Raw genomic sequence first — 23,476 nt, 5'->3', positions numbered from 1 at the left:
TTATCTATTACAAACACAAGAAACATAAATGGATCCTTACATTATTCTCTCCACTACCAAGGCCTTTTAGCAAACTGGTCAAATACTTGAAGACATGGAGCTGCACAGCAGTGTTGCCCATTTTCCTAACAGTAGTGGCCGTATCATCTGGGCTGAGAGTGTGCCGCAGCAGAGCCCAGGCCAGCAGCACTGGAGCATGGTGAGGGATATCTCCAAGGGTTAATAGGAGGTTGTCCATGTCCTGTGCAGGTTGCAATAATACAATGTGGTCAGTAGCTGGTTAATAAGGACATAGTCTTTGCTCATGACAAAACACACAAAGTTCACCTTGCAGAACTGCGGTTCATGGGTAAACGGGTGCTCGAGCTCATCCTTGAAGACATAGTCCTGCAGAGAGTCCATGTCAATTCCTTCCAACAAGATGAGAACTTCAAAATATCTGTAATACAATAAAAGAAGCAGAGTGATTACTACTGCAGGACCCATCAGACATCATAGAGTAAAGCATCATATGAACACAAACCGCAAGATAAACGCTCACCCAATTCTGTCTATTAGAGGGTCTAGGTTTTGCTCAACCAAGTGCCGGTTTTGTTGTCTACGTCCAAAGCCTTGTTCTTTGAACAGCCTTGTAAGTGTCAGTAGGTCGGAGGGAGAGATGGCAAAGTAGGCATAATACAGGAAGATGATCTCCAACAGCATCGCCTGCTCTCTGAGACACTGCGCAAACCACCGGGAAACCTGACGCTCACTCTGAGAATAGGAAAGAGCTGCATCACAACATGTTCACTTTTTATATAAAAAGAAAGTAATAAGGTCGTGGACCGATCTGCAGAATGCAGTATTTAGTCTATAATGTTACAACTAGATCTGCAGCTTCTGACCTACCATGAGATTCCCATGCGTTTCCCATGTGGGGGCTTCTTCTTTGCAGAGGTCCTCAAAGTGCTTGCGGTATTTCCCCATCAAGTCCTCGCGCTGCAGCATTTCCATGCAGTCATTAAATTCTTTCTAAGGAGACAAAAAACGACATCTCTGAAGATTTTCATGAAAAAAAGTAAGCTTTCATTCTAGTACAAGCATAACACATGCCCTCCATATGTCCTGAGGAAACACATAGATGATGGAAGGAAGTCTCCGTAGGTCGGCTTGCAGCATGGAAGATTCACAGAACAAGTTTTTATTAGATTTTTTTTAACACAAACAAATAGTCATGCATTACAGTAGATCAGTAGAATATACTACATGTGGGACGCTGTACAAGTATTAGGCTACATTCACATTAATGTGTGTAGCACATGTCAGTGCCGGGGAGAGGAGGAGGGTGAGAAGGCCACTCACACCCACCCCTCTCCATAGAGAAACATGAGACACGGCGCCATATTCCGGAAAAAGATGACATGTCCTATCTTTTCACGGGGTACAGAACAGTACGGTGCCGCACTTGTGCTGCGCCATACCGCTCCAGTAGGGCGCTGTGCGCCAATTGCCGTCTATGGGGAGCTTATACGGCTGTGTGAATGCAGCCTTACACAGTATAACCTTCAACTTCAATCAGTCACAATAAAACAGTGTAGAAAATATTTTGCCGTATTGGACATTTGTTTTAAACGAACTCCAATGGCCAATAACATCCCAAAAGAGTCAGCACCGGAGGGCAGGGCTTATACGGCCCAAGGTACATCATTCTAGTTATTCACTGAGGTAGCTTAAAAAATTGGTATTGCAGACTCGCTCTAAGTTGGAGCAGTGGTCGCGATGGCAGTCCTGATACATCCATCCTCTTTCCACAGATTTTTTCCAATTTAGCTATAGAATTTCTTTTCAAAAATGCTCCATAGTTGTTCACCCAATCTATATATTCCCTTACATACGGAGGCCTTGGCTTAATCCAATGAGCAGCAATAACCTGATATAGGGACTGTTGAATCCCTATAGTGTTGAAGGTTGATACAATGTTTATATCCAGGATACCTAAGGAGCAAGTGAGGGGTGTCGCTGCTATGATAACGGAGAACGCTCTACCCACAAGTTCCAACACTCCATTCCAGAGCCCTTCTAGTTCCCCACACTCCCACATCATGAGCAGAATACCCCCTTGCTTCATTCCCACACCTAGGACAGGATGAATCTCCACAGACCCCTATCTTAAATAATAGTTGTGGTGACCTATATGCCCTTTGTAGCATGAGAAGATGTGACATCCTGTAAGACTCACTTGGAGACAAAATTGGTACAACCTCCAAGCAGTCAGACCACTGCTTATCTGGAGTATCTCTTTCCCATTTAGCCCGACATTTAACCGGCACATTTTACAATGATTTGTTTAATTATACTGTGTTGTAAAAGGAAATCCGATTCACAGTACTTTACCTTGTATGGATGCTTCTCATCCTGGAAGTAGGTCAGCAGCAGCAGGACACAGCGGAGCATACATATTCTCTCTTCATAGTAATAATCCGCTATCTGGAAGTGAAGGAAGAGCGACAATTCCACAAAGGGCTTTCATTAACAATCCAATGATCTGCAGTACAAAATATGGCTACACACATAAGGATGTAACTGATAAACTTTGAAACACCCCATGGCCATATACCCTGGTAGAGTGTATGTATAATACAGATGGGGCAGCTCTTCAGTTGGATGAGCAGCTCTATTGTGCAGGATTGGGGTAATCATTGTATGACACACACCCATTTATCTTCATGCCAACCGTATTATATTAAATCGCCCCTGAATTGGTGATATCTATGGCTCTCGCAGCATCAGGAAGGGCTGCTGGAGTGAAACTTTGATGCAGATACACATACCTTCAGCATCAGTGCCTGGCTCTGCCTTTCATCCTGTGGTACCACCTAAAAAAAATAAATAGAAGGAAGCTGTAGAATTGTCACGTATGACCCATAAAGCATGTCAGGACAGGGGTGAGGTCAGACCTTAATGGAGTCTTGTGTCCCTCTGTAATCGTCCTGGAGGTAGCACTGCAGTAACTGCACGCTCTGCTCCTCATCCAGACCCTGCAGCAATAAAACACAGCAATGAATGTCACAGGAGCGCCCAGGGCATGTCACCCCAGCGTCTCCTCACACCCTGCATCCAAAACTTGTCTCACCAGGAATTTGCCAATTCTCTGCCCAAGTTCTTTCAGGGCAGGAGCCAAGTCCTTGTTGGCCTTCACCTTGTTTGCAGAGCTTGTGCTGCGGGAGGAAAAAAGGATCAACAGAGGTGAAAACCTATCCCATTTACCCCGACTACTACAGAGAAAACCAGTCACAATAGGCGTAGTCTGGGAGCCAAACACACAGGACCTCAAACCTCTCTCCAATCCTTTATATTTAAAGGGATTTTCCAGGATTTATATATTTATATTGACCGCCTATTCTAATGATATGTGACCAATTTTAGTTTAGTGGTGGGAACGTCACATTAAATCCCACCGGTTTGGTATTTAAGCAGCACAGCCCCATACGCTGTACAGTGTCTGTGCACGGTATTACAAGCTCAATCTCATTGACCTGAATCGGACAGAGCTGTACATAGGCCACAGGACGAGACACCACAAATCTGTGAAGAGGCTGCTAGGGGAGCATGCATGGCTATGAGGACGAATGTACCTGGGCGGCTTGTAGAAGGACAATCCCTGGAGGAATCTTTCTCCATATCTGTCGAGCTCCGCTTTGATTTGTATCTGCAAAATAAGGTGTAATGAGGTTTGTTAAGCAGAGGCACTAGCTTCAAAGCAGCACAGAGTATTTAAGACTAGGAGCGTGTTATAAAGGTAATATCATAGTATAGAGAAGAGAAATTAACACGGACAGGAACTGCAGATGTGACTTACAGGGTCACGCATAGCGGAGCGGCCCAGCAGAATGGTCCACAGCTCCCGGCTGCTCCTGTGGAAACAAAAGACCAACAGAATTACACGGAGATCAGATTATTAGGTAATGCTCCTGAAAACTATAACGAACCCTGCCTTGTTACTCCCCTGGATATTGATACATGCACCCGTTCCCCAAATAAATATAATGCACAGAAGTGTCAGATCACTGCAGGACCCTGCATGAAGTTATGTGGTTAGATACTAGGTCTGATCACACGAGGGAATAGAAGTGCTGCTGCCTTATAATGTGGCTCTCAGAGGCTACTTATGGGGGGAGCAATCACTGGCACATGGCCCTGTGTCTATGAAGCACTAGAAGATATACTGCTCTGACACAGCACTGCACCGAGAGGAGCAGGACACACCTTACAACTCATTTCTCCAAAAGACTCATGTGGATGAATAAGAGCAGTGTAATACGTCACTTCTCCTGTGGAGGCGCTGCCCGGCCACTTTCAACAAATGAGAAGCCCATGGTAAAAGGTGCTAAGAGGCACCAATCCTGGGGACACCCATGAGCATTCTAGGAGTAGTAGTCCATAGAAGGGATGACAAAATTAGCATATATTACCAATCGTGCTGGGCGTTGTATTCTACAATGTGTCCCTAAGCATGCTGGGAGTTTGGTTCTACAGTACTGTTCTGCTGTGTGCCATTATTGTTTCCCAGGGCACACTGAGAAGTGCCCCGGAGCGTGCTGGCAGTTGTACTGTACAGCGCCGTGCCCCGGAGCGTGCTGGCAGTTGTACTGTACAGCGCCGTGCCCCGGAGCGTGCTGGCAGTTGTACTGTACAGCGCCGTGCCCCGGAGCGTGCTGGCAGTTGTACTGTACAGCGCCGTGCCCCGGAGCGTGCTGGCAGTTGTACTGTACAGCGCCGTGCCCCGGAGCGTGCTGGCAGTTGTACTGTACAGCGCCGTGCCCCAGAACATGCTGGCAGTTGTTGTGTACTGCGCCGTGTAGCCGAGCATGCTGTACAGTACAACCGAGCGTGCTAGGAGTATAATACAGGATGTAACTCAGGATCAGTACAGGATAAGTAATGTCATGTATGTACACAGTGACTGCACCAGCAGCAGAATAGTGAGCGCAGCTCTGGTGTATAATACAGGATATAACTCAGGATCAGTACAGGATAAGTAATGTCATGTATGTACACAGTGACTGCACCAGCAGCAGAATAGTGAGTGCAGCTCTGGGGTATAATACAGGATATAACTCAGGATCAGTACAGGATAAGTAATGTCATGTATGTACACAGTGACTGCACCAGCAGCAGAATAGTGAGTGCAGCTCTGGGGTATAATACAGGATATAACTCAGGATCAGTACAGGATAAGTAATGTCATGTATGTACACAGTGACTGCACCAGCAGCAGAGTAGTGAGTGCAGCTCTGGAGTATAATACAGGATGTAACTCAGGATCAGTACAGGATAAGTAATGTCATGTATATACAGTGACTGCACCAGCAGCAGAATAGTGAGTGCAGCTCTGGGGTATAATACAGGATGTAACTCAGGATCAGTACAGGATAAGTAATGTCATGTATGTACACAGTGACTGCACCAGCAGCAGAATAGTGAGTGCAGCCCTAGGGTATAATACAGGATGTACAGCACAGTGCCCCTGGAGCATGCTGGGAGATGTAGTAAACAGCATTGTGCCACAGAGCGTGCTGGGAGTTGTACTGTACAGCGCCGTGCCCCGGAGCGTGCTGGGAGTTGTACTGTACAGCGCCGTGCCCCGGAGCGTGCTGGGAGTTGTAGTAAACAGCGCCGTGCCCCGGAGCGTGCTGGGAGTTGTAGTAAACAGCGCCGTGCCCCGGAGCGTGCTGGGAGTTGTAGTAAACAGCGCCGTGCCCCGGAGCGTGCTGGGAGTTGTAGTAAACAGCGCCGTGCCCCGGAGCGTGCTGGGAGTTGTAGTAAACAGCGCCGTGCCCCGGAGCGTGCTGGGAGTTGTAGTAAACAGCGCCGTGCCCCGGAGCGTGCTGGGAGTTGTAGTAAACAGCGCCGTGCCCCGGAGCGTGCTGGGAGTTGTAGTAAACAGCGCCGTGCCCCGGAGCGTGCTGGGAGTTGTAGTAAACAGCGCCGTGCCCCGGAGCGTGCTGGGAGTTGTAGTAAACAGCGCCGTGCCCCGGAGCGTGCTGGGAGTTGTAGTAAACAGCGCCGTGCCCCGGAGCGTGCTGGGAGTTGTAGTAAACAGCGCCGTGCCCCGGAGCGTGCTGGGAGTTGTAGTAAACAGCGCCGTGCCCCGGAGCGTGCTGGGAGTTGTAGTAAACAGCGCCGTGCCCCGGAGCGTGCTGGGAGTTGTAGTAAACAGCGCCGTGCCCCGGAGCGTGCTGGGAGTTGTAGTAAACAGCGCCGTGCCCCGGAGCGTGCTGGGAGTTGTAGTAAACAGCGCCGTGCCCCGGAGCGTGCTGGGAGTTGTAGTAAACAGCGCCGTGCCCCGGAGCGTGCTGGGAGTTGTAGTAAACAGCGCCGTGCCCCGGAGCGTGCTGGGAGTTGTAGTAAACAGCGCCGTGCCCCGGAGCGTGCTGGGAGTTGTAGTAAACAGCGCCGTGCCCCGGAGCGTGCTGGGAGTTGTAGTAAACAGCGCCGTGCCCCGGAGCGTGCTGGGAGTTGTAGTAAACAGCACCGTGCCCCGGAGCGTGCTGGGAGTTGTAGTAAACAGCACCGTGCCCCGGAGCGTGCTGGGAGTTGTAGTAAACAGCACCGTGCCCCGGAGCATGCTGGGAGTTGTAGTAAACAGCACCGTGCCCCGGAGCATGCTGGGAGTTGTAGTAAACAGCACCGTGCCCCGGAGCATGCTGGGAGTTGTAGTAAACAGCACCGTGCCCCGGAGCATGCTGGGAGTTGTAGTAAACAGCACCGTGCCCCGGAGCATGCTGGGAGTTGTAGTAAACAGCACCGTGCCCCGGAGCATGCTGGGAGTTGTAGTAAACAGCACCGTGCCCCGGAGCATGCTGGCAGTTGTAGTAAACAGCGCCGTGCCCCGGAGCATGCTGGCAGTTGTAGTAAACAGCGCCGTGCCCCGGAGCATGCTGGGAGTTGTAGTAAACAGCGCCGTGCCCCGGAGCGTGCTGGGAGTTGTAGTAAACAGCGCCGTGCCCCGGAGCATGCTGGGAGTTGTAGTAAACAGCGCAGTGCCCCGGAGCGTGCTGGGAGTTGTAGTAAACAGCACCGTGCCCCGGAGCGTGCTGGGAGTTGTAGTAAACAGCACCGTGCCCCAGAGCGTGCTGGGAGTTGTAGTAAACAGCACCGTGCCCCAGAGCGTGCTGGGAGTTGTAGTAAACAGCACCGTGCTGGGAGTTGTAGTAAACAGCACCGTGCCCCAGAGCGTGCTGGGAGTTGTAGTAAACAGCACCGTGCCCCGGAGCATGCTGGGAGTTGTAGTAAACAGCACCGTGCCCCGGAGCATGCTGGGAGTTGTAGTAAACAGCACCGTGCCCCGGAGCATGCTGGGAGTTGTAGTAAACAGCACCGTGCCCCGGAGCATGCTGGGAGTTGTAGTAAACAGCACCGTGCCCCGGAGCATGCTGGGAGTTGTAGTAAACAGCACCGTGCCCCGGAGCATGCTGGGAGTTGTAGTAAACAGCACCGTGCCCCGGAGCATGCTGGGAATTGTAGTAAACAGCACCGTGCCACGGAGCATGCTGGGAATTGTAGTAAACAGCACCGTGCCACGGAGCATGCTGGGAATTGTAGTAAACAGCACCGTGCCCCGGAGCATGCTGGGAATTGTAGTAAACAGCACCGTGCCCCGGAGCATGCTGGGAATTGTAGTAAACAGCACCGTGCCCCGGAGCATGCTGGGAGTTGTAGTAAACAGCACCGTGCCCCGGAGCATGCTGGGAGTTGTAGTAAACAGCACCGTGCCCCGGAGCATGCTGGGAGTTATAACTGTAAGAACACAACTTCATAGGCCGGACAGGCTGAGAGCTGTATGTGACATGAGGCCGTTATGAGGCTCTGTTGGGAGTTGTAGTCCTCAGCCTGTGGTGAGGCCGGTGCCGGCAGCTGTCTCCTCACACGTTCTCTCCCGCCCTTTCTCATTTAAACCTCTCCCGCTCCTGTCAGCTCTTTCCCGGCTTCCGGTAACCTCTCACGCCCGCTGCCGCCGCCCCGCGCTCTTTACCTCTGGTCCAGGCCCCCGGCAGCCGCCATCTTCACTTCTTCCCCCCCGCCGCCACCGCACACGTGACAAGACCCGACCGCGGCTCCCCCGTCACGTGACCGGCCGCGCTCACCGCTGGCGGAAGTGGCGGCCGCGCCGTGACGTCACTTCATGTCATGTGACCGGAATACAACATGGCGCTGTCCAAGGTAAAGGTGGTGATGGGGGGGAGGATGAAAGGGGACAAAGACCTGGAGCTGACCGTGTGATGGAGATGCCTTGTGGATGGACACTGTCATTACCTAGACTGAAACAGTGTAGCAAAGCCTCAGCTCAGAGCAGGATCAGGTGTCATGTGTGTTAATTTTTTGTACCTTTTAATGAAAGATGGCAGATGACTGGGGTGACAATTATCCCGATCTGACTGATGTCACATTGTAACATGGCAGCCTGTGAGTCGCTATACCACTCTACTGGTCTCCATTCCCTCTGTCATGCACATGTGGGTCAATGACAGCAAGCAGAGATGCAACACAAAGAAATCTGCAGAAAACGACATTTTAACGACTGTAAGCGACATTCCTATCATAGACATTTAATGTCCCTAAAGATGGTTGTGTCACATCGAGCTCCAGAACCAGGGTCCACAGACCCCACATTTACTGACTTTTAGTCAACTAAGTGACCATTCCCTGTCAGCCAGAGTAGGAGCTTTTACGTAAGTACAGTACACAGTGACTGCACCAGCAGCAGAATAGTGAGTGCAGCTTTGGAGTTTAATACAGGATGTAACTCAGGATCAGTACAGGATAAGTAATGTCATGTATGTACACAGTGACTGCACCAGCAGCAGAATAGTGAGTGCAGCTCTAGGGTATAATACAGGATGTAACTCGGGATCAGTACAGGATAAGTAATGTCATGTATGTACACAGTGACTGCACCAGTAGCAGAATAGTGAGTGCAGCTCTGGAGTATAATACAGGATGTAACTTAGGGTCAGTACAGGATAAGTAATGTCATGTATGTACACAGTGACTGCACCAGCAGCAGAATAGTGAGTGCAGCTCGGGAGTATAATACAGGATGTAACTCAGGATCAGTACAGGATAAGTAATGTCATGTATGTACACAGTGACTGCACCAGCAGCAGAATAGTGAGTGCAGCTCTGGGGTATAATACAGGATGTAACTCAGGATCAGTACAGGATAAGTAATGTCATGTATGTATACAGTGACTGCACCAGCAGCAGAATAGTGAGTGCAGCTCTGGAGTATAATACAGGATGTAACTCAGGGTCAGTACAGGATAAGTAATGTCATGTATGTACACAGTGACTGCACCAGCAGCAGAATAGTGAGTGCAGCTCGGGAGTATAATACAGGATGTAACTCAGGATCAGTACAGGATAAGTAATGTCATGTATGTACACAGTGACTGCACCAGCGGCAGAATAGTGAGTGCAGCTCTGGGGTATAATACAGGATGTAACTCAGGATCAGTACAGGATAAGTAATGTCATGTATGTACACAGTGACTGCACCAGCAGCAGAATAGTGAGTGCAGCTCTGGAGTATAATACAGGATGTAACACAGGATCAGTACAAGATAAGTAATGTCATGTATGTACACAGTGACTGCACCAGCGGCAGAATAGTGAGTGCAGCTCTGGGGTATAATACAGGATGTAACTCAGGATCTGTGTATATGACATTCAGAATAATTTCAATTCCTAATCTACTAATAATATTTAATTTTAAGGTGTAATAAGATCCGGTATACAGGCGGATGATCCACATCCTAGAGGAGACGTGTACACCTTGATACTGAGGCAGTATTAACACTTTAGAGGACGGCGCAACAAAATCCAGGAAAGCCTCCATCATGGTGAACAAGCAGCTGTTGGCGGAGTCGCTGGTGGTCTTCTGCATTGTCCTGAGCATCCATACCATCGTGTGGGACCGCTTTTCTTGGTGCGCGTTGGCCCTGGGCGTGCAGGCGTTCTATGTACAGCACAAATGGGACAGATTATTACAGTCTGGGGGAGCAGTGTTTCAGTACAGATCTTCTGCCAACAGCGGGCTTCTGCCAGCCAGCATGATCATCCCCCTGATGGGCATTGTGATGAGGGAGAGGTGCAAAGTTTCTGGAAATGTTTACTTTGAGAGGTATGGAGTAGTGGTATCTGCCACCGGCATGGCCTTAGCTTACTTCCTCTCCATCATTGCACTTGGGATCACAAAACCTGTACCGAAAAACACCTGCATAGTGTCCGGAGCGGCGGGCAGCGCCATTCTCTACACCATGAAGAACTCCCTGGCCGTGTCTGAGGTCATTGAGGTTCTGGAGGTGCTCCTTATCTTTGTATACCTCAGCATGATTGTTCTTTACCTGCTGCCTCGCTGCTTCACTCCTGGAGAAGCCCTGATTGTTCTCGGAGGACTCAGTTTTGCCCTCAACCAGCTCATCAAGCGTTCCTTAAATTCTATAGGTGGTAAAGGAGACCCTGCAGATTATTTGCTTCTGGTGACCCTGGTGGCTTTGGTCCTTCTGGGAATCATCTTCTCAGCCTTGTTTTTCTTCATGGATTCTACGACGTGGACTTCCTCATTGTTCTTCTACATGATGACGGCCGTGTTGGGTCTGGGAATCTTTGTGCCGTGGCTCCAGTATCTTATTAAGAGACACCCCCTCTTCTGGCTGGTGGAGTTCCTTGTGCAGAGCAGTACTCGCCTCTATCTCCTTGGGTATTGGGTGATGCTTGTCATGGCTGCTTGTGCCGTTGTTCTCTACCAGAACTCTAAGCGGACTCCAGACTTGAAGAAGCTTCAGGCCTCCACAATGACTCGCAAGTACTTCCACTTCCTGGCCGTGGCCACTTACATTCCCGGTATCATATATGACACTCAGCTACTCTTTGTCGCCTCCGTGGCTTGTGTCGCCGTCTTTGTTTTGCTAGAATTTGTCCGCTACTTTCGGATCAGACCGCTAGGACAGACATTACGGAACCTGCTGACGCTCTTCTTGGACGAGAGGGACAGCGGCCCTCTGATCCTCACACATATTTACCTCCTTCTAGGGATGTCTCTTCCTGTCTGGCTGTTTCCAAGACTGTGTGCCTCCTCACTATCCAGCCCGTCCACATTACTCCCCTATTGTGGGGTGCTCGCTGTAGGAGTAGGTGACACCATAGCCTCCGTTTTTGGTAGTATCATGGGTGAGATTAAATGGCCTGGTACCAAGAAGACATTTGAAGGCACCATGATGTCTATATTTGCCCAGATCATCGCAGTCGCCTTGATACTTATCTTTGATGCTAATGTGAACATGAACAGCGGCTACGGGTGGTTATTGGGATCCATCGCTTTGGTGTCTCTACTAGAAGCTTTCACCACCCAGATAGACAACTTGTTGCTGCCTCTTTACCTGCACATCCTGCTGATGATCTGAAGAGGGAGCTGTCTTGTCTTTGGGAGGTGTAAGGATCAGATGGTATTGCTGCATTTAGGGTCACCAGGAGGTGGTGTAGGGGAATACACAGGAGTCCAGGTGTTAGAGAGGTATCAAATGGAATAGGGTTCATGTTTCCTGCACACCCAGGAAGCGACAGAACGGTAACACAATCATGGAGATTCATCAAGGACAGAGTGTGGGGTCATCAAATGCCTCATGTTAATAAAGTTGATACAAAGCATGATGGGGTCCTACTGCACAAGATCTATGGGATCAGCCCTACAGCCCGTTCCCTACAAGATCATAGACCATGACCCGCCCCTATCAGAGCAGGGAAAACTCTGAGTATTTCCTGCACTTGTTTCTACCAACTTTATTAATAAGAGTCAGGTACAAGCAGAATGTGAATATAGTTGTCCTTTAGGAGCACATTTCGATACTTGGGGACAAGAACACCAATAGTCAGTGCAGGTCCACACATTGGTGGGACTGGTACCAGATGAGAGACCCAGTCATAATACAGGGGCAAAACCAGGGGGTCTGGGGTGAGTAACAGGATCAATATAGTCCTCCAGATTATGTGCGGGTACTCCTTATCGCTTAAAGGGGTTGTCCAGCAGGGAACCCTTTTTTAGAGAAGTGTCAGAATGGGTTAAAGAGGCTTTCAAAACACAAAAGTCTTATCATAAGAACGTGCTACTTATAGAAGACTTTTCATCACCTCCAGCACTTTACATCCTTTTATAGTTTTCGATCCTCTGATTCAGATTTTTTTCTGTATATCACAGCATTTCTAAATAATCAGCGCCATCCAATACGCCAATAAGGCCATCAAGTGGGTGGTCCTGGGACTAGGTGGACAGCCTGGGACCACCCACCTGTCAGTCTATTTAGCATATTGGGATCTGAAGCATCACTAATTGTCAATGAACAGTGTATATTACATAGGACTGTAGCAGAGTCTGTGGAGTTGACGAAGTTGCTGATAGGTTCTCTTTAAAGGGAACCTTTATGGAGTGTTAAGACCTACAAACCACCACCCAGGACAGTGTCAGGATCACAGGGATGACCTTCTATATTCTGGGAGATTTAGCTTCATTCGGTAGACCATGTTAATTACCTACGGAGTCATGGGGGAGGAGAAGAGTCACACTGGGACGTACCCTCCTTACTTCATTGACAGCTCAAAGTGAGGATACATCATTATTAGTGTGGTTGAAGGTGTCATATGACCATGTACTTGCCCTATGGGACAAGCCAGTGGGACTTCTTAGGTCATTTGTATTCTATTTCTGTGTGAAGCCGAATTACCCAGAAGTAGAAATTAGGGGAAAATGATGTAATTAAAACTTTATTTCTACCTATTATGTAAACTAAGTTAATGATCCCACTGTACAACCCCTTTAAGCCTCTAAAGAACCACAACCCTGTTTAGTGTACTATCTCTTTAAATCCACCCGACCCACGCAGCTTCTCCCCACCATATCTACCTACCTGTGACCATCTCCCTTATGTAGCAGGAAGCCTCTACCCGTCCGGTGACAGTATTACCACGAGCGCACAGACTGTCAGGAGACTCATGTGTGACACTGTATTGCTATCATCTTTATATTTGGTCCCAAGTATTCAGATGCATGATACTGTTCCATTAAATGAATAAAAAAAAAGACATTTTTGGGAAATAAAACGTGTCTTCTGTATTTTTTGTGTTTCACGATCCTTCTGTGAGGTTTAAAATTTTGTAAAAATCCTTAAAAATGTCAGTACTTAAAAGGCAGGAGAAGATCAGTGATATTAGGATAAGAAATAGCGCCACTCTTGTTAATAGGCTGCGACTGGTATTGCAGGTTTAGTTTTTTGAATGAGGCCGAGTTACAATACCAGATACAACCTTATGGACTAGAGGGGCGCTGTTTCAAGTAGGAATCAGCTGTCCCTCCCAAAAATTTTACAACATTAAAGAATTTTTTTTGAGAATTGAGTGGATTTCATGTGCTGCTAGATAGATAAAAAAAAAAATACTAATCTCATCATTTCTATGCTTATACATGATATATGTTGTGGACTTGTAGTCATTATTCACTCTTCTCATGTGTATAAGGATGGAAAGGGGAGATCTTGGCTCGGCTGTAACCTAGAGAGAAGAAATAATATTTAAGGAGAGTGTGAAGAATTAAAGGGGCATTCCCACCTTAGAGGAGGAGTCATTTGATGAACCTATCGCCCAATATCTGTATATTTAAAGGGGATGTCCAGTGCGGAAAACCCCTACCCAACCCTACAGGTATAGAACAGTCACTTATTTAAAGGGATATGCGCCACTATATATCTGCCACCAAACAACCCTCCATAGCTCAGCTTCCAGATACAGCCCAGGGCCAGGTCCCTACCAGTTCTCAGGATTCCAGCTGGTCTTGTGTGACTCCATCACATGGAAGGAATAGGCGTGACGAGAGTTTGGGGAGGTGTTCAGATCACTTTTGTGCACGACTTCTCCGTGGATTAGAACGAGTCCTCCTGGGTAGTGGCGTAAATGATCAAGTTTACTGATCCCATAAATGGCGCATGTAATGTCTGCTTGTTCTGCTTAGGAGTCCAGTGGGTGGTGACTATCCTGTGTGAGTGTGTGTATACTGTAGGGCTGACAATCAATCACTGAGTAGCATCTCTCACTGGACTCCTTAGCCCAGAATGAGCAGAGTTCTACATGAAGAAATGAGAATTCATGCATGTTCTTATTAGTTAATTTATAAACCTGCTCATCCTGCTCTATAACATGCTGCCTGCATATAGGACACTATGTACAATCTGCTCAGCTCCTCCCGCTCTATATCATGCTGCCTGCAGATAGGACACTATGTACAATCTGCTCAGCTCCTCCCGCTCTATATCATGCTGCCTGCAGATAGGACACTATGTACAATCTGCTCAGCTCCTCCCGCTCTATATCATGCTGCCTGCAGATAGGACACTATGTACAATCTGCTCAGCTTCTCCTGCTCTATAACATGCTGCCTGCAGATAGGACACTATGTACAATCTGCTCAGCTCCTCCTGCTCTATAACATGCTGCCTGCAGATAGGACACTTTGTACAATCTGCTCAGCTCCTCCTGCCCTATGACACAGCAAGGATGATACAACAGCACAGGTTACAATGTACCTTTGGGCACTGGCGCTGGCACAAACTGGTCGTCATTGTAGCTGCGCTCTTCTCCGATGAATGCGGTGCAGGGAATGGAGCCAGGCGGAGTGCGCAGCATACGGCGGGATATTCCATCTTAGGGAGGAAAGAGAGTCACTGAAGGCAGCCATGTCTAGAAGCCTGGGCTACAATAACTCTCTGCTACTATATATATGTATAAAGTGTGTGTAGTAATAGGATAATAGGTTGTGTCTGACCCTGTATCCCCCCCCCCCAATCTTACCCCGGTGTGATCCTGGGATGAACCACAGGCAGCCATTTTCTTCATTAGCGTCCTCCACAGCGATCCAGAACCCTAGGATACGGCCCAGAGGCTCTGTGTGCAGGAAGGTGGCATCCTGATGTGGCGTCACTGATACAGACCAAGAAGAAGTCAAAATCAACACTGGTTCTCCTTAAAGCCATGTCTCACAAAGTGTTGACCATGCAGACTGGCATTGTCCTTGGAGAGATGTTTAATCAGACTATGTGTATCTTGTTAGTAGCAGCAGAACTGTGAAATATAGATTTATATTTCATGATTGTACTGGAGGTCCACACTACTGTGCTCTGTGCTCTCTGTGTAGTTACTGTTGGGTATTTTCCTTGGAGAACTGTGTAATCAGGCCTTTATGTATGTTGTTAGTAGCAGCAGGACTGTGAAATATAGATATATTCCAAGACTCTAGCTTCTCCAAATGTACTAGGTGTGTCCTTACACTGCTGCACTGTGTGCTCTCTGCAGTCAGTGTTATGTATCATCACTGGATATCCATGTCATCATACCTTCGTGTATGTTGTTAGTAGCAGTAGGACTGTGAAATAAGGATTAATTTTCCAGAATTGTAGCTTCTCCAAGTGCAATTGGGGCGTGTCCTCACACTGCTGCGCTCTCTGCAGTCCGAATTATGTATCGACCATTAGTCATCATACCTTTGTGGTGAGTATAGAACTGAGAAATATGGATTTATATTCCAGCATTGTAGCTAGACTTAGTGCAAAAGGTGTCTATCTGGAATGAGCTGCATCACAGCCGCTCTCTTCTCTGAGTAAATGCCGGAGCAGGCGACCGGTGTGAACTGATCCAGACACTTATAAGGGCTGTGTCGCAGAAAATCGCATTGAACTAAGAGCAGAACAGTGTCAGGATGCAACCCGTCACCACATGGAGAAGCTATAACCCTGGAATATAAATCCATATTTCACAGTTCTGCTGCTACTAACACACAGAATGACATGATTACTATTTATATGGTTCTCCTCTGTGCTCAATTCTGCTATTAGTGGGTTTTCTTCTGTCTCTCTTATGTATATGGTCATCTTTCCGATGTCTTACCTTCTCCTCCGATGTTCGGTTGCTGGAAAAAAACACAGAGCATCATTCATTACATATACAGTGATATCCCCCTCTGGGTTCCTATTATATACTACTCCTCCTACTCCTGGTATATACAGGAGGGTTACCTTGAATATATACATGCTCTGCACTATCACCGGCTTCACCAGGCCCAGGCGCTGCCCCACCTCCTGTGTGCGGAAATAGAAATGTACATAGAAAACCCACAAGATTTATCTTTATTTCCCTGCAGAAAGTTCATGTAGTTTATGCTGCCACCTAATGGTGGAATAAAAATAAAGCACAGACGTGTCCCCGCTTCCTTCACATCATCTGTTTACTTCAGATCCGCAAAAATATAACAAAAAAAAAAAAAACAGCTAGCGACATTTGACATAAAATGGACTGCATACGGATGTCATCCGTTTTCTTTCTTTTTTGCCATCCGTTGATTTCTATGGAAGTCCGTGGTGCGCATGTGAGAAAACGAATGCATGTGGTAATGATGTGTGAACAGATCCATAGAAAACAACGGGGAAAATTTACTTACCTGGTCCTGTCGCGATCCCCGATTCGGACGGTCCGACGAAGATGAAGTCCGGCGCGATTCACGTAACTTGTGCGTCCGAGTTCCTGCATCCGCCGCTTCCCCGCCGGAGTTCTACTTCTTTTCCCGGTGTATGTGAGTGTGTGTCTTGCGACACAATTCAAAATGTTAAATCCCGCGTGCACCAAAATCCCCTGTTAAATGGGGCGCAACGCGGAAATCGTGAGGAAACCCAACAAAAATGCGCTCCGCGGACCCTTTGCAAGCCCCAATGGGTTTGCAAAAAGGAGAAGGATATCATAAGGATATCATCACGTCAAAAACGCCCCCATCTGAATGAGCCCTAACGCATGTATTTCCCATCTGCTCACCTGTATTTTGGGGGAGTGGGTCATCCTTTTATATAGTGGATTATGCGCATGTAACGCTGCAAGAAGCAGAATCTGGAGTCAATACATTCATATTACAGCTTGGCCGACTTCTCCCTACACCCTCTGCACTAACACATTTCACATACCGTGTCCAATTTTGTTCACAGATTTTTCTCTCGGCACCAGAAAGTCACCTGCAGAACAGAAAATTTCATTAGATCTCACAAAATCCATCCACAGCCCCAAACATAACTACTCCTATCTATATCTACTCCTTATTCCCCAACCAACTGGTAGTAAAGCATGATAATCACATGCTAATATTCTGCCACAGCGCCACTATTGACTACTGGCTGCATCCAGTATTACAGTTCATTAAAGTGAATAGGGATGAGGTGCAATACCAGATACGGTCAGAGTGCAGAGGTGGCGCTGTTTTGTATTTTCTTCTCTTTGTATAATACAACTTACCCTTGGCATCGAAGACTCCTTTCTCAAAGAAGAAGCGGATCTTGTCTCCACTGTTAAGGAAATAATCGGCGCTTCCCTGTCAGAGGAATAATGAAAAGCAGTAGTTTAGGGAACTCATGTTTAGGCAACCTTTTGATCCAAAGCTATCTGTCTTGGGTCCCGACGCCAATACACATGCACTCTTGGCTCGGCTAAGCATGCACGTATTCAGAATTGTATGGGCATCTATTACTGTATCTGCAACAATACATGTCATTGGGGATGCAGGGAGAGACTACAGGTTGAAACATGCTAGACGTTGCAATACCACACACAACCTGTGTACTGGGGTGGCACTGTTTCAGGAAAAAAGCAGCCATGTTTTTCTGATCCTGTACAACACCTCTAACCCATCAAAATAGCATATATATATATATATATATATATATATATATATATATATATATATATATATTGCATGAAAAAATAGGGGAAACCTGAGCTTTGAGTTGTTCCTCCTGCTGGGTAGAAAACTCTGTGCGGCAGTGAGGAGGGACGTCCATGTCTCGGATTATCCTCCCAATCTCCTCCTTCATGGACTCGCATTCCTCAGGGGTGAAAATCCCTTCCAGAACCAGGAAACCATCTTCACGGAACTGCAAAAAGGAGAGGTGATATGCTGCGCTTCACTTTAGTGCTCCAGCAGGTGGTGCTATTTTGTCACTTGGTTTTTAGTATCTGGTTATCTACAGACAGATCATGAATGAAATTTAGAATCTGAAGAAAATAATCTAAGAAATTTCTTGATGAATTCAGTTTTCTTGAATTCCCCAGATGCTAGTGAAGATCTAACTGGAGGAAACAAACTTAAAGGGGTTTCCCATTTTAATGTTATTGTTTGTATTATAAAACGTAAGGCCTCTTGCACACTAGCGTTGCGTTTCACGTCAGGGTGCAATGCGTGAAAAACTGACGTTTTGGCTGCGTTTTTGTTCCATTTTTCCTTGGAGTAATTTGCGTTTTTGCGTTTTTCACTCGGCAATATATATGTGTGTGAAGAACACATTGCAGATGTTTAAATACATCTGCAATGTGTTCTTCACACATATATATTGTTCTTCACATGCTATTTTGTTCGCGCCGTTCCGCGCGTATCTCCCGACAAGTAAGCAGATGTGCCGAACATCTGTAATCTATTCTGCACTGTGTTCTGCACTGTGTTTTTATCTTAAATGATCCTGTGTTCACTGTGTTCAATGTTTTTATTCTATTCTTCACTGTTCTTCACTGTGTTTTATTAATTAAATGATCGTCCGCGAGCAGGGGAAATAATGTTATTCTGGTCACCTAGCAACCCTTACGTTTAAAACGCATTGCACTCGCATTGCACTTGCAATGATTGCGAGTGCAATGCGTTCTTGATGCATCTCCATAGACTTGAATGGGGCATGCAAACGAACGCAAGCACGCGCCTTCAAAACCACGCTAATGGAGAAAGACCCATTGAATACAATGGGACAGAGTGCAATGCGAGTTCTGAGCGTCAAATGCACGCGCAGAACTCGCGCGTGAAAAACGCCAGTGGAGAAGGGGCCTAATACAACTTTCCAATACAGGTGCACGGCTCGTTATAACACACAGCTCTGAATACCCTCTGTGATACTAACGAACTGTGCACCTGTGTGACCATGGTCAGATTTCTGTCCACTGACAGTTAACATAGAAGCTTTCTATAGTATGACAGCAAGCAGAGATCTAGGAAACCTTGTGGAATAGGTACAGAAAGTATATTGGAAAATTGTATAACTTTTTATCATAATATTAATTTGCTGACATGGGACCACCCCTTTAATTATCTAAATACTGCTCAAAGTAAGCTTCCTGGACTTAGCTACTACTACCAATGTGATTACTACTGGAAGCTGGCTACTTACCGCACTAAACTACTACTACCAATGATAATTATGACTACTAGAAGTTGGCTACTATCTACACTCAACTATTACTACCAATAGTAATTTTGCTACTATGTTAGGCTACATTCACACTACACTTCTATGGGCTCACAGCCCTGTACGGGAGCGGTACGGTGCAGCACACGTGCGGACATGTCCTATCTTTTCCCGTATTACTGTGCCGTGCGCCATTACTTCCTATGGAGAGGGAGCGGGGGTGAGCAGCGCTCACCTCCTCCTCCTCTCCCCGCGCTGCCCCCCGTGCTACGGTGCGGCGGGCTCACGGCAGTGGGAATGTAGCCTTAGCGACTTCACCCAGGACACAGCTATTAGTAACATTTTTTATTACTATTGGGATTTGGCTACTTCCTGTTCTCGGTTGCTAGTAATGCTTATGTAACTGCTAGATGTCAGTTACTTCTTGGACACAGCTACTAGAACCCATGTTAATATTACCAGAAGTTAGCTACTTCCTACAAAAGACCCATGCTACTAGTACTAGAGTCCACAAGTATTATCATCTACTGGCAGTATGTACTGTGATTTTCAACATACATTTATAATCAGTGTCCATTATTTGATTTAATTAGTAATTCCCATTTTAATCCGTATGCTAATGAGGTGCTGTGATAACTATGGCCTGGTGGAGGGAGGCCTTACACTACTCAAATCCCTCACTCCCCCCAGCCTCAGCATAATAAGCCTAATGGAGCTAGCTAGTAATACCTAACACGGCTGATTTTTCCCTCCATTTTCAAACAGGAGACAAAGAGTCATAAAAACTCTTAAACCAATACGTTGACAAGGGACAGTTATGGAGTTATGGTCCATCTCAGCATAAGGCATATTGTTAGGAAATCACAGTGGCCCAATCCCCGAGGCTCTAGCATCCTTGGGTCCAGAGATATAAGTATTTCTGGATGGGACTGTAGCAAATGGGTCAGGTTTGGTATCAATGCAATCCAGGGATTCACCCGGATCCAATGTTACCAGAACTATGACCCTACGACTTCCTCCTGAGAAGTTATGGCTTCTCCAGTGTTGGGGACGTGATACCAGGTAGGAGGGACTCATGACCACTCTTGGGGGTGGACAGAGGTGTGTCTGCACCTGATATATCAGACACCTCCAAGGCCGCATTGTCTTTGTCTGGGAACCCATTTTAACATCAAGTGCAGAGGAAGGTGTGGACTATCATGTTCCATTAGGCTCACACACAAGGTAACTAACTTACTGAACTGCTGAGACTTGTAGTGCTACCTTGTATTTTGTACTCTTCTTACTGTATATATCGCTATTTTGCGTACTGTTCGTCTAGTGTGCCCTTAAGGAAATTAAATATAAAACTTAACCTGTGTTGCTCTTTTATCTCGATCCACGAATCCCACGTCCGAAGCTCTCTCGTATACATGCTACCGTGTTGGTTCTTCACCCTATATAATCCTGTTACAGACTGGGTTTATGTTAAAGGAGAACTGGTGGCAGCTCCTTGGGTTGATAAGATTCTGTTTCACGGAGGCTAGAGAAAGAAGTCTTATAGCCATTCCGGGTAGTGATTTATTGTTGTGCCATTTCCGAAAAGTTGTGTGGACAACTTTAAATCACTTCCTGCGCCTCTCAGAACCTGTGCGTTCTGGGAGTGCCTATAAAAGGATAACTAAGTGACCTTGCGTCCAAAATGTCATGGTTTCCTCAGCACCCGGAGCACTGTTATTTCTGCTTAGACCAGTCCCCTCTCCTTCACATAAGCAGATGTGGCTTGTGACATTAGAAGAAGAGGGAGGCGATTTTAGGCGGGAGGAGCAATGCTCTTGGGTACACAAACAATGTAATTAGCATCCAGATTTAACTGGGAATATCTTGGAAAGAGCATAATGGACAGAAATATTAAATATATGTTAGAAACCACACTGCAATTACCTAAAACATGCTGCCAGAAGATTATAACACTTGGTGGAGGTGGTAGACCCCCCTTGATATTACTGCTGAAAGTTAGCTACTTCCTGCACCCATCTATTTGTAGAATTAAAGGTAATGACTGTAGCAGGTCAGCCTCATTTATGTTAACAGGTCATAGCTATAATGCCAGATAAAACTACCGGAAGTGAATTAAACATAGGAAGTGAATTAAACATAAATGCTGTTGTCAAAACCAAGCCATTAGTTCAGTCCCTGCGGTGAGATACAACACTCTCATTGTTATGTTGGTTGGCATGGGTACAATAGTCTCCACACTGGCAGGGGAGAGTTTTCCATGAACTGGAGCTGCTTCTGGAGCAGTGTTTACTATGGATTCAACATGGCCGACTGTTGTGGTAAAAATGAGGGTGGTGTGAGGCAGCAGGTGAAGCCAATCTGATGCACCCTGGGCATCTATGAAGTGCTTTGATCTTCCAGTGAATAGATTGGGGTACCTTTAATGCATAGTTTCAAGGGTTAAATTCAGTAGACTGAGCATATTTGGGTCCTGAGGCCTAGTTGGGGGAAATATTTTTTTTCAGCCCCAAGCGGGGTCAAAAGGAAACTGATAAAGATAATGGTCTTCCCTTAGTAATGTGGACAGTGGTTATTGAGATTGTGACCTATATGGATAACATTGGGCACCCATTACCGATCGCATGCGTTTCTATTGAAACTTGAAATATGCAATCAGGCCTAGCTCCTACCCATGTGATAATCGCAATGATAAACATGTAATATTTTACATGCAAAACTTGTGGTTTTCACTCCCAATTGGGCCTAGACCCTCCCTGTTGCATTTCAAAGTACAATGCAGACGCCACGTGTGAATGCGGCCTTACTTTTGGAGCCACAGATCCAGTCTATAATAAGCGTTTATAATAATTGCCCAGAGTGCGGTCACACGTACCACTAGCGTATGGATCGGTTATTAGAACCCGGTGTCTAGCATGGTTACTGATTTCATGCATTTCAATGGAAGCCGAGGCCCGTCCCGGTGAAATGTGACCACACAGTGCGGAAAATCTGTAATTTACTGATTCCATATGAGATTTTGTTGGGATTTTAAAGCGATTATATGCCTTTTAGGGTGATGCCACACATGGCGTTTTGAACCCATTTTTTGGTCCGTTTTTAAGCAGTCCGTCCAAAAACGCATGCGTTTCTGACCAGTTTTAATTAAGATCACTGGTAAAACCTGTCAAAAACGGATGCATCTTCAGAAAAGGAATGCATTTTTGGACGGGCTGCTTAAAAACGGACCAAAAACGGGTTCAAAACGCCATGTGTGCCATCACCCTAACTTCCACCTGTGGGACTCCCTGCATCGCTTATGGGTGCATGCAAAAGTTTTTAATGCAAAACTTTGCCATGAAAATAAACAACCAAACAAGTTGATGTAGATATTTTGTGCTTAAGGACGTCAATTTTCACGATTTACAAAATTTCATTGACCTGAACGGTACCGTCAGGGTGATGGCACACGTGGCGTTTTTGGCCCGTTATTAAGCAGTCCATCAAAAGCTGCATGTGTTTTTTAAAAGGTTTGACCAATTATCTTAAGTGAAACTGGTCAAAAACGCATGTGTTTTTTGATACATGCAGTTTTTGACGGACTGCTTAAAAACGGGCCAAAAACACGTACAAAACGGCACGTGTGCCATCACCCTGATATGCAACAGAATTTCTGCATGAAATCCATGCGTAATCAATGCATAAACATGAACATTGGAATGAGGGGACAGTCCAGATACAACCTGTGTCTATACTGAACGTCTCTATAATACCGCACCTATACTGTGCATCTATGTGCCCCCAATGTGATCACATATGGTCTTCCTCATGGATTTTGTATGAGGTCTGGCTGTGATATTACTTCTGGGTAACACGTAGCACAGGAAAGGTTAATCTGCCTAGTAAGTTACATAACGGCAGACGTAACACCCTTCTACACTAATCCTACGCCTCCTGCTGTGACTATCTCCATAGTATCACATATATCCCCTCTATAGTGCACACATATAATGTCAGTACTGCCCAGTCTCTACAGGTAGAGTCGTGTCTCACCTTCCGGACCTGCTCGTCTGTCACCAGAACCATATTGAGAAGGACAAAGCTGTTGTCACCTTCTGACCAGCGGAGGATGGGAGACGACAGGACAGATGAAGCTGCCAGATAACAGAGAGGCCCCGCATACCAGCACCTGTCATGTGACCAGCGTCAGCTGA

At 46.6% G+C, this 23,476-nt stretch overlaps 3 protein-coding genes across 7 annotated transcripts in view; 1 reads left to right on the top strand and 2 right to left on the bottom strand.

Annotated features, from left to right (window-relative positions):
* Nucleotides 1–8,160, bottom strand: part of NUP188 (nucleoporin 188) — a 19,132-nt gene extending 10,972 nt beyond the window's left edge. Inside the window, exons 1-11 of one of the 2 annotated variants that reach the window (XM_072124340.1) lie at nt 8,015–8,160; nt 3,839–3,893; nt 3,615–3,688; nt 3,113–3,197; nt 2,937–3,017; nt 2,811–2,855; nt 2,374–2,466; nt 889–1,011; nt 542–753; nt 328–439; nt 41–241 (exon numbers count right to left, since the gene is read on the bottom strand). In XM_072124340.1, the coding sequence (XP_071980441.1) occupies nt 41–241; nt 328–439; nt 542–753; nt 889–1,011; nt 2,374–2,466; nt 2,811–2,855; nt 2,937–3,017; nt 3,113–3,197; nt 3,615–3,688; nt 3,839–3,893; nt 8,015–8,043 (1,110 nt within the window). In that variant the 5' untranslated portion in view covers nt 8,044–8,160. Of the gene's footprint in view, nt 1–40; nt 242–327; nt 440–541; nt 754–888; nt 1,012–2,373; nt 2,467–2,810; nt 2,856–2,936; nt 3,018–3,112; nt 3,198–3,614; nt 3,689–3,838; nt 3,894–7,908; nt 7,933–8,014 lie in introns of those variants that run through there. The other variant, XM_072124341.1, reaches the window with a different exon arrangement.
* Nucleotides 7,811–13,134, top strand: DOLK (dolichol kinase). Of its 4 annotated transcripts, none has more exons than XM_072124342.1 (2): nt 7,811–8,202; nt 9,756–13,134. In XM_072124342.1, exon 2 carries the CDS (start codon nt 9,879–9,881, stop codon nt 11,442–11,444), a length of 1,566 nt encoding a protein of 521 aa, XP_071980443.1. In that variant the 5' UTR covers nt 7,811–8,202; nt 9,756–9,878; the 3' UTR covers nt 11,445–13,134. The 4 variants fall into 4 exon arrangements, with proteins under 4 accessions (XP_071980443.1, XP_071980444.1, XP_071980445.1 ...); XM_072124343.1 differs by lacking the exon at nt 7,811–8,202 and adding an exon at nt 8,235–8,348; XM_072124344.1 differs by lacking the exon at nt 7,811–8,202 and adding an exon at nt 8,246–8,341.
* On the bottom strand, nt 12,462–23,476 carry PHYHD1 (phytanoyl-CoA dioxygenase domain containing 1). Its single transcript, XM_072124357.1, has 11 exons — nt 23,316–23,476; nt 17,832–17,990; nt 17,356–17,431; nt 17,031–17,078; nt 16,885–16,940; nt 16,095–16,157; nt 15,967–15,988; nt 14,875–15,003; nt 14,610–14,726; nt 13,838–13,964; nt 12,462–13,581 (listed from the first exon to the last, which is right to left on the bottom strand). Exons 1-11 carry the CDS (start codon nt 23,346–23,348, stop codon nt 13,536–13,538), a joined length of 876 nt encoding a protein of 291 aa, XP_071980458.1. The 5' UTR covers nt 23,349–23,476; the 3' UTR covers nt 12,462–13,535.

This window comes from Engystomops pustulosus, chromosome 9 (assembly GCF_040894005.1).
Source record: "Engystomops pustulosus chromosome 9, aEngPut4.maternal, whole genome shotgun sequence".
Taxonomy (NCBI): Eukaryota; Metazoa; Chordata; class Amphibia; order Anura; family Leptodactylidae; genus Engystomops; species Engystomops pustulosus.
The sequence above is the reverse complement of the archived record's forward strand: the minus strand, read 5'-3'. Positions and strand labels throughout refer to the sequence as shown.